Genomic DNA, 13,077 nt, shown 5'->3' with positions numbered 1-13,077 from the left:
ATATATATATATATATATATTTACTATGGTGGTGACAAAGCATATTGAATATACCGTATTTTATATTTTACTATCTTTTATGGTATATTCCATTTCAGTAAATGTATCATAATTATAAAATTAATGTGTTGGGAAAGAATATTAAACATGCCATGGACTGCCTGAAGAGTTAACAAATCTGCCTGGGAATAAGTGGTCAGAATGCTTCTTGGAAGCAAGAATGATAAGACTTTGTCTCTTGTACTTCGGACATCTTATCAGGAGGGGCCAGTCCCTGGAAAAGGACATCAATCTTGGTAAAGTAAAGAATGAATGAAAAATAGGAAGACCCTCAGTGAGATGGACTGACACAGTGGCAGCGGCAATGGGCTCAAGCATAGTAACAATTGTGAAGCTGGCACAGGACGAGGCAGCGTTTTGCTCTGTTGTATGTAGGGTCGCTATGAGTCAGAACTGACTCAACAGCACCTAACTACAATGTGCGTTCGATGTGTATAACAATTTAATAGACTCCCACTCAATATTTGTTAGAAAGTAATGGTAGAGAACCAGTTTGTCTAAACTCTAGAGCCCTCGGTATTAACCTTCATGTTCTTCTGCCTCTTGTGGTGAATAATGTTACCCCTCTGGGCACTGGTTTCCCCCACCAGCCAAAGAGAGGGTTAGACTTGACTGTCTTGATTGTCAGAGCTCTGCAGGTAAAAGGAGATGCCCACACTGGGTTGGGTAGAACTTACCATGGAAAGGAGGACCAGGGCAGGAAAAAAGCCCATCACAACGTAGCAGAGCAGCTCCAGGACTTTGTACCTGACAGGAAGACACGCCACCTTGGCCTCAGAGCGTGCTTCCCCAAGAGGAAGCAGCATTCAGCTCCCCATGTTTGAGGACCCTTCTCTCTGTCTTTATCTCCTTGGCTCACAGTTTACCCAGCAAGTGCTGGAAGAGTGGTGTTGAGTCTCTTCTCCTCTCTGAGACTCAGTTTCCACATCTGTGAAATGGCACACTTGAGCAAGTACAGGTATTGCAAACTGGATACAGTCAACACAGTGGCTGACACTCCCCTGGCTCAGGGCTGTGACAGACATTACTAGTCAATCACAATATCTTGGCTCACAGCGCTCAAACTGAGAGTCTTAATCAGAGTCAATGTGTCTACTGAAGCCTATTTGCCACCTCTGCTTTAAATGTGAGCACTGAGATTCCAGGAGTTGGTCACTCTTTTTTATTTCTTTCTTTCTGTTTCTTTCCCCCACTTAATTATTCCCAGGTCAGGATGGGGGTGTATGACTCCCAAAGATACTCCCTGACACCCCGCCCCCATTATTTGCACAGTGTGATGATTAATTTACAAGTCAACTGGGCTAGGCTATGGTGCCCAGTGGTTTGACCAAACACCGTCTAATATAGTTCTGTAGTGTGATGCAAGGTAACAATTCTACAACCCTGATGAGATGTAGTGTAAAATAATACAATTGCTTCCCATAATGTAATCTAATAATAATGCGATCTATCAATCAGCTTTACAGGAAGTTTCCCATGGTGGGTTCTGTCTCCAGATTACTAGTAGGGATGTTGGCAGAATTCTCTCTTCATTCTATGCTTTTTCATCTCCTGACTTACAGATCTTGGGACTTGAAAGCCTGTACGAGTTTCCAGCCTGTCACCTGACACACAAATTTTGGACTTTCCAGCCCCCAACAATTGTATAGGCCAAATCCTTGAAGTAAATCTTTATCTATCTATCTATCTATCTATCTATCTATCTATCTATCTATCTATCTATTATCTATCTTATTATCAATCTAGCCATCCATCCATTAGCCATCCACCCATTTATCTATCCATTCCCATGTATATATATATACACATATTTATCTACCTATCTAGCCATCTATCTTTTATCTGTTAATCCACCTATCCATCAATCTATTCATCTATCCATCCTTCTATCCATATATACATCTATCTGTGTATCTGGGAGCACAGTAGCTTTGACTCTAGACCCTAGAGTCTAGAGGCTAGAGTCTAGAAGAGAAGTACTGAACTTTGAACCACAAGGTCAGTGGTTTGAATCCACCAGTTGCTCCTTAAGAGAAAGATGAGGCTTTCTATGCCCTTAATAGTTACAGCCTCGGAAACTCTATACAGGGTTGCTATGAGTCGGAACCGACTTGACGCAGTTAAGGACAACAACATTTATCTATATATTCATCTACCTATATATTCATCAATCTATGTATATATAAGGAGCTCTGGTAGAGCAGTGGTTATGAATCAGGCTGTTACTCTCACGGTTAGCAGTTCGAAACTACCAGCTGTTTCACAGGAGAAAGATGAGGCTTTCTGCTCCTGTAAAGAGTTACAGCCTTGGAAACCCTGTACAGGGACACTATGAGTCAGAACCGACTTCACAGCACATAACAACAACATCTATATCTATTTCACTTGTCTGCCTCTCTAGAGAATGCTGAAACATACAGCTTAGAGACAGTTGGTAGCCCACCTGGCACCATTCTTGGTCTAGGAACCTACACAGGTGGTAGTCCACAAGCTTGAACACTGACAGGCCAGGCAAAGTCATCACCCTGGGATCTCCCCCCAGGGACTCTCTCCAGGGGCACCCCGCCCCTCTGGGGCTCTCAGCCCTGGCTTACCTCTCATGGAAGAAGAAGACATACATGGTGCCCCCAGAGGCCATAATCCAGACCAGCCAGCGCATGTGAGAGGCCCAGGGGCCCAGCTCTCGAAGGTTCAGCCTGGGTGAAAGAGGAGGACTCAGCCTGAGAGGAGTCCACCGGAACCGAGCCCTCAAGGACTAGACGTCCCAGGAAGCCCTACACCTATAGATCCTCAGTCTTTCATGACACTGGAGAGGCTACAAGAGTCCTCGGCAAAGTGAAACTATAAGGACTTATTAGTGGGAAATTAGCACAACTGATTAGGCACAAGTATGAAGAGAGAGGGGTTGTTAAGTGCCTTCGAGTAGGTTCCGAGTCATCTTGTACAGAGTTTCCAAGGAGTGGCTGGTGGGTTTGAACCACTGACCTTGTGGTTAACAGTCCAATGCTTATCCTACACATTATATATATATATTCTGGTAGCTTAGTGAGTTAATGAGTCGGATTGCTAATCACAAGGTCAGCAGTTTGAAACTACCAGCTGCTCTGTGGGAGAAAGATGAGGCTTTCTGCTCCTGTAAAGATTTACAGCCTTGGAAACCCTATACAGGGCTTCTATGAGTTGGACCCAACTCGACGACACTTAACAGCAAGTATGTATGTGTATATGTAACACAAAGCAAACCAATCCATTGCTGTGGAGTCGATTCTGACTCATGGGTACCTCATGTGTTACACAGCTGAATTGCTCCATTGGATTTTTTGGGCTGTAATTTTCATGGAAACAGATTGCCAGACCTTTCTCTCATGGCACTGCTGGATGGCCTTGAACTACCAACCTTTAGAAGTTGAGTGCAAACTGCTTGAGTCACCCAATAAAATAAATAAATACATATGTACAAGGGGGCTTCAGAAAGTTTGTGGGAAAATCCCATTAACTTTTAACTCCATTTTTCTATGAACTGACATGAATATGCATAAACTCTTTTATGCACACAGTAACTTTGGGAGGATATGTAAGGAACCACATGTACTCCTGCCTTATCAATGATCTCACTATTCGACAACAGTATAAAATCTATTAGCTGACTTCCACATGCATTAACGATGTACACGTGGCAGTAACCAATGCCAACGTATGAGGTGAGAACGCTGGCTGTGATGGTTAAAGTCAGGTATCAACTTGGCTGGACCATGATTCTCAGTGGTCTGGCAATTGTATACTGATGTGATTTGGCAGCTAAGCAATGATGGAGTCAACCCTGACATTGTGATTTGAAATGATCCTCCTCCATTTTCACATTAAGACCAGTCTTTGGAACCTAACTACATTGCTAAGTGAGTAACGGGTGTGCTAAGTAGTTGCCTCTGGGGGGCTGGGTTGGGGGAATGGGAAAGAGGGTGTCCTTACACCTGTTTACCCTTTTGTGCACACAGATAGGTCACCCGCCCAAGTCTAAAATGTCTTGGAACAAAGAAAAGAATGGAGGCACTTACCAGGGTGTATAAGAAGCTGCTATGAAGTAATAGATGACCATCCGATCGAACATGTGCAGACAGTGCTCCACCACCCTAGGACAGAAAGACCAGCTGTTAGGGCCCAACACAGCAAGGATGGGCAGCAGAGGCCATAGCCAATCCTGGACAAACACAGGCCAGGCAGGGTGGCTGGACTCAGAGTCTGTACCTCGATCCAGTGTGCCTCTCTGGCCACAGTGTCCCCATTGATAAGTGACGAAGACCCCCAACCCACACCCATTGTTGTCGAGTCCATTCTGACTCATGGCAGAGCAGTTTTTAATGGCCGTTTTTCAGAAGCAGATCACCAGGGCTTTCTTCTGAGGATCCTCTGGGTGGACTTGAACCTTCTACCTTTTGGTCAGTAGACAAGAGGGTTAACTGTTTGCATGACCCAGGACCTCTGTAAATGATTGTTGTTAATTCTTGTAAAGGTGATCCCGACTTACAGAGACACCATGGGTTACAGTCAGATTCATTGGCTGTCATAGGACTGGGCGGAGCCCTGGTGGTACAGTGGATTAAGTACTGGGCTGCGAACCCAAAGGTTGGCTGTTTCAGCCCACCAGCCACCTTGTGGGAGAAAGATGAGGCAGTCTGCTTTCATAAAGATACACAGCCTTAGAAACCCTAACGGGCAGTTCTACCCTACCTTACAGGGTCACTAGGAGTTGGAACTGACTAACAGAAGGGAATATGGTGTGGTTTTTTGGTTTAATCTTACTGGAAGTGGATCACCAGGTCTTTCTTCCAATGCTTCTCGGGATGAACTTGAACCTCCAGCTTGTGGGATCGCTATGAAGACATCTTTGGAAATTATAAGAGTCATGACTTTCAGACCAAGCTCTTGACAGCCTCTGGGGTTGTGTGTAAATGCCTTGGGGTACCACTGAAGGTCTCTCCTTAGTCAGTGGTTCGAAACTACCAGTCATTCCACAGGACAAAGATGAGGCTTTCTACTCCCACAAAGCTTTGCACACTTGGAAACCCTACATAGGGGCCGCTACAAGTCAGAACCAACTCCACATCGGCACCACACCACCACCTTAATCAGAGCATTTTTGTTTTATATACTGGGCTTTTCACATAGTTTCAAATGAACTGAAAACTCTGAACTACGTATTTCCCCAAGACCCTGCTGGTTCTAATATTTGCTGTCATTGTAGCTTAGCACAAGGAGTCCTGAAGTGGTGCTGTAAGATAAGCACTGGCCTACAAGGTTAGTTTGAACCGCAAAGTTAGCTGTTCAAACTCACCAGCTGCTTCTTGGAAACCCTACACAGGATTGCTATGAGTTGGAACCGACTGGACGGCACCTACCAACAACAACAACATAGCTTAGCACAAGTGTGAGCTCACCAGCTGCTCCACTGGACAAAGATGAGGCTTTCTGCTCCTGCAAAGATTTCCAGCCTCAGAAACCCTATACAGGGTGGCTATGAGTTGGAACCAACTCGACAGCACACAACAGCAACACAGTTTAGTAAGAACATCAGGTCAAGCCCACCAGACACTCTCAGAAACCCAATAGAGGGTAGCTATGTATAGGAACCAAATGATGGCACACAGAACAGCATCTTAGCTAGAAGCAGGCTACAATACCAAGGAATGAAGAATGAGAGTGGTGCTTGTGTATTACCTAGTCAATTCCTGGAGACCCTGTAGAGGGTCTCTAAGGCTGTAAATCTTTATGGGAACAGAAAGCCTCATCTTTCTCCCCTGGAGCGGCTGGTGGATTCAAACAGCTGTCCTTGCAGTTAACAGCCCAGCTCGAATCCACCACGCTCCCAGGGCTCCTTAAGAAATTAAGAACAGTTAGTGTGGTGCTGTAAGGAGCTCTGGTAGCGTAGTGGTTACGAATTGGGCTGCTAATCTCACGGTCAGTAGTTCGAAACTACCAGCTGTTCCGCAGGTGAAAGATAAGGCTTTCTGCTCCCGTAAAGATTTACAGCCTCGGAAATCCTGGGCAGGGTCACTATGAGTCCGAACCGATTCCACAACACATCACAACAACAACAAATGTGGCGCTGTGGGATAGTGCACTGGACTGCAAGATTGGTTTGAAACACAATGTTGGCAGTTCAAATTCACCAGCTACTCCTTGGAAACCTTATACAGGGTCACTGAGTCGGAAAGCACTTAACAACAACAGGCTTAATGACAATTGGCAGAAGAACCAGCTTGTAGCCGCATGACAAAAGATCTGCTGACAGACTAGGAGGCAGAACTACCTTGTGTCTCACCAACACCCTGGAACCTTATGATTTTGTCTCTTATTCCCACGTTGTTGCTGTTAAGTGCTATCCAGTCAGTTCTGACTCATAGTGACCCTGTATAGGATTTCCAAGGAGCAACTGGTGAATTTGAACCACCAACCTTGTGGTTCAAACCAACCTTGAGGTCCAGTGCTTTATCCCACAGCTCCACACAAGGACTCCCATGTAAACTTCCTTAAAATTGTCTTTCAGACACTCATGAGGCAAGAACCACCTTAAATCTAATCCACAGCATGCACAGAATCTCCAACTCTGACTAAGATTTAACCTTCCAGTAATGGGTGCTATCAAATACATCCCATAATGAGCGATGATCAGCATCCCAGAAGCCTTTACAACAGAAACCATCTTGCAAAAAGGCTGCACTTGCATTCACCACCATAACTCCTCCCAACTGGGTAAATTCAAGGAAGAACCCCACAGTTTCTTTGTTCCCCATTTTCTCTGATATCATTATAAGGAGTTTAACTGTCTTGTTTAAAACTTGCTCAACAAACAGTGGGCAAAATGATGCAAACGTCTTAGATATTATCAAATATCTTACAGCAATGCATTGCTAGGTCTGGAGGCTTCGGGCCATAGTTTCAGAGGACACCACGGTCAACTGGCATAACATAGTCCACAAAGGAAATGTTATACATTCTATTTTGCTGAGTTATGTCTGGGATTTTAAAAGCTCATGAGCAGTCATCCAAAATGCAGCTATTGGTTTCTCCACGTGTAGAAGAAAGATGAGTGTTGAGTACAAAAGGTGATTGGAATCAATTAGTGCATCGGACTAACGAACCATGTGAACATCAGTCACGACTCAGAAGAACTAGATGGTGCCAGGTGACCACTACTCTGAAAGGGATCACATTAGAAGGTCCCAGATAGAGTGGGGAAAATGTGGAACAAAATTCAAAATAATTTGTTTTGAAAGACCATGCTTACTGGTCAGAAAGAGGCTGGAGGAACCTGAGACAACGGTCCTTGGTCATACTTTGTCTGGAAAGGAACTCACTCTCAGGGCCCAATTTTCAACATATATAAAGGGGGACAACAATAACTAGTACAGTATGCTCACCATGAAATGATCAATCATTCACAATCCAAAGGACAATATTTACCTAAGGACAAAGTTGAGAAGGAACGGAAACAATGGAAATAGGAAGCAAGAGGTTCCTTTTGTTGCATGGAGGGAATTCCCATCATTAATATGAAACAAAGGGTATGATTTGTCAAATGTAAAATTTCACTCAATTTACAATAAAATGGTAAAACAAACAAACAAAACAAAACCTTGCTCAAGCAAGACTTGTGCAGCATTGCATCAAAGCCCGCCATGTCTCCCCTTGTCAAGGTCCCTTCACTCCTACTAGTAAATTCCTTGCTTTCGTGATAAGCCTGTTCTCTTGCTTCATTATTCTTACTTAGCAGAGAAAGAACCTTCAATCTAGGGAAATGTCCTGTGACCAGTTTAGTGTTTCAGGATCCAGGTGACGGAGCCACAAGGCCTGCATTTAAAACCCAGCTCTACCACTGAGGGGGTATTATGTGATGAGCTATGTCCCCCCCAAAAGCTATGTTGAGTCTAGACCCCAGTATCTGTGAATATGAACTTATTGGGAAATAGGTTCTTTGCAGATATAAATCTGAGGTCCTACTGGCATGGAGCATGAGGCTCCAATCCAATGTGACCAGGCACCTAGGAAAAGAGGAAACGAAGACACACAGATTCAGAGGGAAGACAGCCATATGGACACAGAGGCAGAGATTGAGGTGATGCAGCCACAAGCCAAGGAATGCCTGGGGCCACCAGAAGCTGGAAGAAGGGAGGAAGAGTCCTCCACAGGAGTCTTCGAAGGGAGCGGGGTCCTGCCAACACCTTAATTTAGGACCCCAGCCTCTAGAACCGAGAGTACATTCCTGTGGTTTGAAGCCAAACAGTTTGCAGAAAAGGCCTATCTCACTTTATTGTGATTGGCAGATACTGCATCCTTCACCTTCTAAAGGTTTGTAGCTACCTTGAGCTGAGCAAGTCAGTTGGTGCCATTTTCTCAACAATGTGTGCTCACTTCGTGTCTCTGTGTCCCATGTTGGAATCATCACGCAATTGCATACTTCATAGGTGACAGTCTAGCATCAACAGCACTTTTATCTGCTTGGGGAAACCAAAACATGCATGGGATGCTCTTGCTTGTGATCTTCATTTTATTGCAGTGGTCTGGAACTGAACCCACAGTATCTCTGATTATAGCAGCCACAGGAAATGAATACTGTGAGGTTTGAGAAGGACCTGGTGAATTGGGATGGGATTCAGGAGAGTCAAAAGGCTTCGGAGGCTGGACCCAGCCAGTCAACAAGTGGACGGTCCTGCATCGGCCAGGGGTGTCCCCTTGGGCACTACCAGCTTGTAGGTCCTTCAGCAAAGCCTCTTACCACTCTGAACCTCCTTTACGAAAGATGGGTCCTAAAGCCCACACTGCTGAATTATGGAGAAGAGTAGGGAAGATACTGAAAACGTACCTGGAACAAGAGAAGTTAGGTGTTTGCTGCTGTGGCTTGCCCATAAACCAAACCAAACCAAACCTGTTACTATCAATTCCAACTCGGTGTTACTGAGTAGAAACGCGCTTCTTGCGATTTTCTTGGCTGTGATACTTACAGAAGCAGATCTCCAGGACTTTCTTCTGTGATACTGCTGGGTGGGTTTGAACCACCAATCTTTCAATTAGCATAAACCATCTGTGCCACCCAGGTGCACTCCAACAGGTGCAGGACTCTGCCCATATGGAACTCAATCCCAGCATACTCCAGGCACGAGCTTGCTCCTCTCCCAAAGACAGTACAAGGGTCATCCCACCCTCAGCCACCTCTGAGTTCAACTGAACCCACTGTGGCTTCTTCAGTTACTGTGGTCCCCTCCATCCTCCTGTGGGCTGTTGTAGGAAGTACCTGAGGTGGCTCTTCTTCCAAGAGATGGTGTGGAACATGGTGGAAACCACAAAAAGACCACAAAGGCCAAAGCCGTAGATCCAGGCCGAAATGGTTTCCAAGTTGTCGTCTGACAGGAAGTAGAGATTGGAGCTGCCGAGGATGCTGGGAATGATCCAGAACTGGAATAGGAACATGGACAGGTTCAGTAGGCTACCAGCAGAGTGTGTGTGTGAGTGAGTGTGTGTGAGTGTGGTCACAGAGGCGCTGATCACTCCCCAACCCACCTTCCTCCCCTTCCTCTTCATCAACGCCCTCCAACAGAACTGTCTGCCACTATGGAAGGGTCTTTATCTTTGCTCTTTAAGAAGGTTGTTGTTGTTGTTAAGTGCCGTCGAGTCACTTCTGATTCATAGTGACCCTGTAAAGGGTTTTAAGGGAGCGACTAGTAGGTTTGAAGCACTGGCCTTGTGGTTAGCAGTCCAGTGCTTATCCTTCAGTGCCACACCAGGACTCCAATTCCATCCAATATGGTAACCACAAGGATACCCAGAACTTGAAAAGTGGCTCCTGATACAGAGAAGCTGAATTTTTAAACATTTTTACTTCACAAATTGAATTCAAACGTCGATAAGAGATCCTCCACCCACCCCCAACCATCTTCGTGATGATAGATGTTAAAGACATTTGAAGAAATGTATAAAGATCAAAGAAATTATTTCACTTTGTTGTTCTTAATGGCTTTGAGTCAGCCCATAAATCAGAGCAACCTGAGGCATCACAGAACACAGCGTTTCCCCGTCATGCATCCCATGATTGGCTGCAAATAGGATCTTTGTGAGCCATGGGGTTTTCAATGGTTGATTCTCAGAAGTCAATCTCCGGGCCTTTCTTCCTAGTCTGTCTTTCAGACTGGAAGTTCTGCTGAAACCTGCTCAGCATCCTAGCACCACACAAGCCTCCACTGATAAAACAGGCGTTGGCTGCACATGAGATGCGTTGGTTGGGAATAGAATCCACGTCTCTCTATTGTTGTTGTTGTAAGTGCCATCGAGTTGGTTCCGATCCACAGTGACCCTGTCTAGGATTTCCGAGGAGCAGCTGGTGAGTTTGAACCACCGAATGGAAGGCAAAAATTCTACCATGACTGCCCCCCTGACACTAAAAGCAGACATTGCCATTGAGTCGATTTTGACTCCTGGTGACCCCATATGTTACAAAGTAGAACTGCTCCATAGGATTTTCTGGACTGTGATTTTTTACACAGGCAGATTGCCAGGTGCAGGGTGCTAATGGGTAGATGTGAATCGCCAGTAATAGTTTTTGCACCATGCAAGGTACCCCTAAATGCTAATTAGCACCAGCTAGCCCTTGTCCTGGTGTGATGATGTAGGATAAGCACTGGGAAACTAACCACTAATTCAAACCCACTAGTCACTCCTTGGAAACCCCTATAGGGTCGCTATGAGTCGGAACCAACTCAAAGGCACTTAACAACAACAAAAACATAGCTTGTTTTCTTATCTGCCACCTCCCATTGATTGTTAAGTGCCATAGAGTCAGTTCTGAATCACAGCGACCCTGTGTAGGGTTTCCAAGTAGCTACTGCTGAGTTTGAACCACTGACCTTGCAGCTCAAACCGACCTTGCAGTCCAGTGCTTATCCTACAGTACCACATCAGGAAGGTAAGCACATATTAATGCCCTGCGGGTTAGGTGATAGGCTGCTAAATCACAAGATTAATGGTTCAAATCCACCAGTGGCTTCACAGGAGAAAAATGAGGTCATCTACTCCTCTAAAGATTTACAACCTTGGTAACTCCTGATAGATATAGACATGGTTGTTATGGGTCAGAAGTGACTCAATGGCAATGGATTTTAGCTAAGAGAAGGAGGCAAGTTCCATTCACTTCATCAACGTGGTTTGAAAAGAGACCCTGGTAGTGCTGTGGGTTAAAAGTTAGTCTGAAAGTTTGGCAGTTGAAAGTCACAGGGTAGTCTTTGGGAGAAAGATGAAGTTGTCCGCTCCTGTAATGATTTACAGTCTAGGAAATCCTATATATACAAGGTCACTATGAGTCGGAATCAACCCCGTGGCAGTGGGTTTGTCCTCACACACCAGGTGCTTCCTGACATGCCTAAGAAGTCACGGCCCACAGGGAGTTATGTGTCAGTGGTCTCCTGCAGATACCAGGAAATGCCTTCCAAGTAAACGAGCAGCTGAACAGTACCTGAGCCAGACAAAATGTGGATAGATGAAAGCTGTGTGCCCGGGGACACTGAGTTCAGAACCGCCCCCATTCTGAACACATGGAAAGGCTTGTGGGAAGACATTCATGCAAAGGTGGTACAAACCACGCATGCACTACGTTGCTCACCGAAAATCTGGAGCCTATCCAAAGATGCCTCGGAAGAAAGGCCTGGAGGCTGACTTCCAAAACATTAGCCATGGTAAACTCTAGCCAACGCAGTTCTACTCTGACACACATGGTGTCACTATGAGTTGGAACTTATGCTATGGCAACTGGTTTGTTTATGTAAGATAAGGATTTCAGAAGTAGACATGCCACATATTCAGAAAGAGGGAACAGTAGGTGAGAAGGCATGAAGAATTCTTGGCAAAATGGAATGAAAAGATAATGGAATTTTCCCACAATCTTTTTGAAGCCCCCTTGGTGACACTGTAGGATACGCACCCAACTGCTAATTGCAAGGTCAGCAGTTCAGACCCACCAATCACTCTGTGGGAGAAAGATGAGGCTTTCTGGTCCCTCAAAGATTTACAGTCTCACAAACCCTAGACAGGAATCAGATTACACACTCAGACCTAGTGGAAAACTTGCCCAAATGTCTGGCTGTAGTGCCAAGGATTAGGAAGCTATCGAAGGTTCTTAAAAGCAAAAGAGAGACATACACATAACGCAATACTTCAATTTGCCTAAATGGCTTTCCCTAGACATCCGAGGGCAACTTTGAAGAAGCTGCTGTCCCTGCTCCCCACCAGGAAGAGGCCCTAGCCCCACCCTCAACACCTGCTCGCACCCTGACAGCCCACTCACAGCATGGGTGGCACAGTTGGCAGCATGTTCGTACTCCGTGGGCTGGTACCTCTTGTGGGCAGGGACTCGACGGTTCATGAACCTGGAACGCAAACAGAATTTCAGTATGCTCAGCAGGTAAAACCCAACAAGTTCCTGCCAAAGAATTCCCATGTGGCTGACAACGCACAGGTTCGCCCCCTACTGGTGGGAAGAGAAACCTCTGTCTCTCTCTAATAATTGTTTTGGGGTTTTTTTGTTGTTTGTTTTTTTATTGTAGTGAAACTAGATACCTACTCTCAAAGGAAACCACCATCTGACACTGTCATTCGATAGTTTTGCCTGTTTATCAACTTCTAATCTTACAGCACGTATTCTTTGGTGGCTGGCTTCTTTGATTCAACAAGATTTCTATGAGGTTCACCCATGTTGTTGGATGCAGCGCGGGTTGTTTTTGTTGTTAACATACGATGTATATGGACAGATCTCATTTTATTGTGTATTGCTTTGTTGCACATTGCAGATATTGTGGGGGGATTTTCATAAATGTTAGGTTTATAGGTAACCCTGTGTTGAGCAAGACTACTGGCATCATTTTGTGTCTCTATGTCCCATTTAATAGTTCCCATAATCCTTCAACTCTGGTAGCGTAGTGGTTACGAATCAGGCTGCGAACCTTAAGGTCAGCGGTTCGAAACTACCAGCTGCTC

At 45.2% G+C, this 13,077-nt stretch overlaps 1 protein-coding gene across 1 annotated transcript in view; it reads right to left on the bottom strand.

The window, feature by feature from the left end:
* MMD2 (monocyte to macrophage differentiation-associated 2) overlaps window positions 1-13,077 on the bottom strand; it is a 41,376-nt gene that overhangs the window by 18,235 nt on the left and 10,064 nt on the right. The window contains exons 3-7 of the mRNA XM_006859868.1: window positions 12,389-12,470; window positions 9,350-9,510; window positions 4,116-4,190; window positions 2,655-2,756; window positions 738-807 (exon numbers count right to left, since the gene is read on the bottom strand). Coding sequence (XP_006859930.1) covers window positions 738-807; window positions 2,655-2,756; window positions 4,116-4,190; window positions 9,350-9,510; window positions 12,389-12,470 — 490 coding nt within the window. The remainder of the gene's footprint in view (window positions 1-737; window positions 808-2,654; window positions 2,757-4,115; window positions 4,191-9,349; window positions 9,511-12,388; window positions 12,471-13,077) is intronic.

This window comes from Chrysochloris asiatica, unplaced genomic scaffold (assembly GCF_000296735.1).
Source record: "Chrysochloris asiatica unplaced genomic scaffold, ChrAsi1.0 scaffold00034, whole genome shotgun sequence".
Classification (NCBI taxonomy): Eukaryota; Metazoa; Chordata; class Mammalia; order Afrosoricida; family Chrysochloridae; genus Chrysochloris; species Chrysochloris asiatica.
Note: the sequence above shows the minus strand (reverse complement) of the source record. Positions and strands in the feature narration are given on the sequence as shown.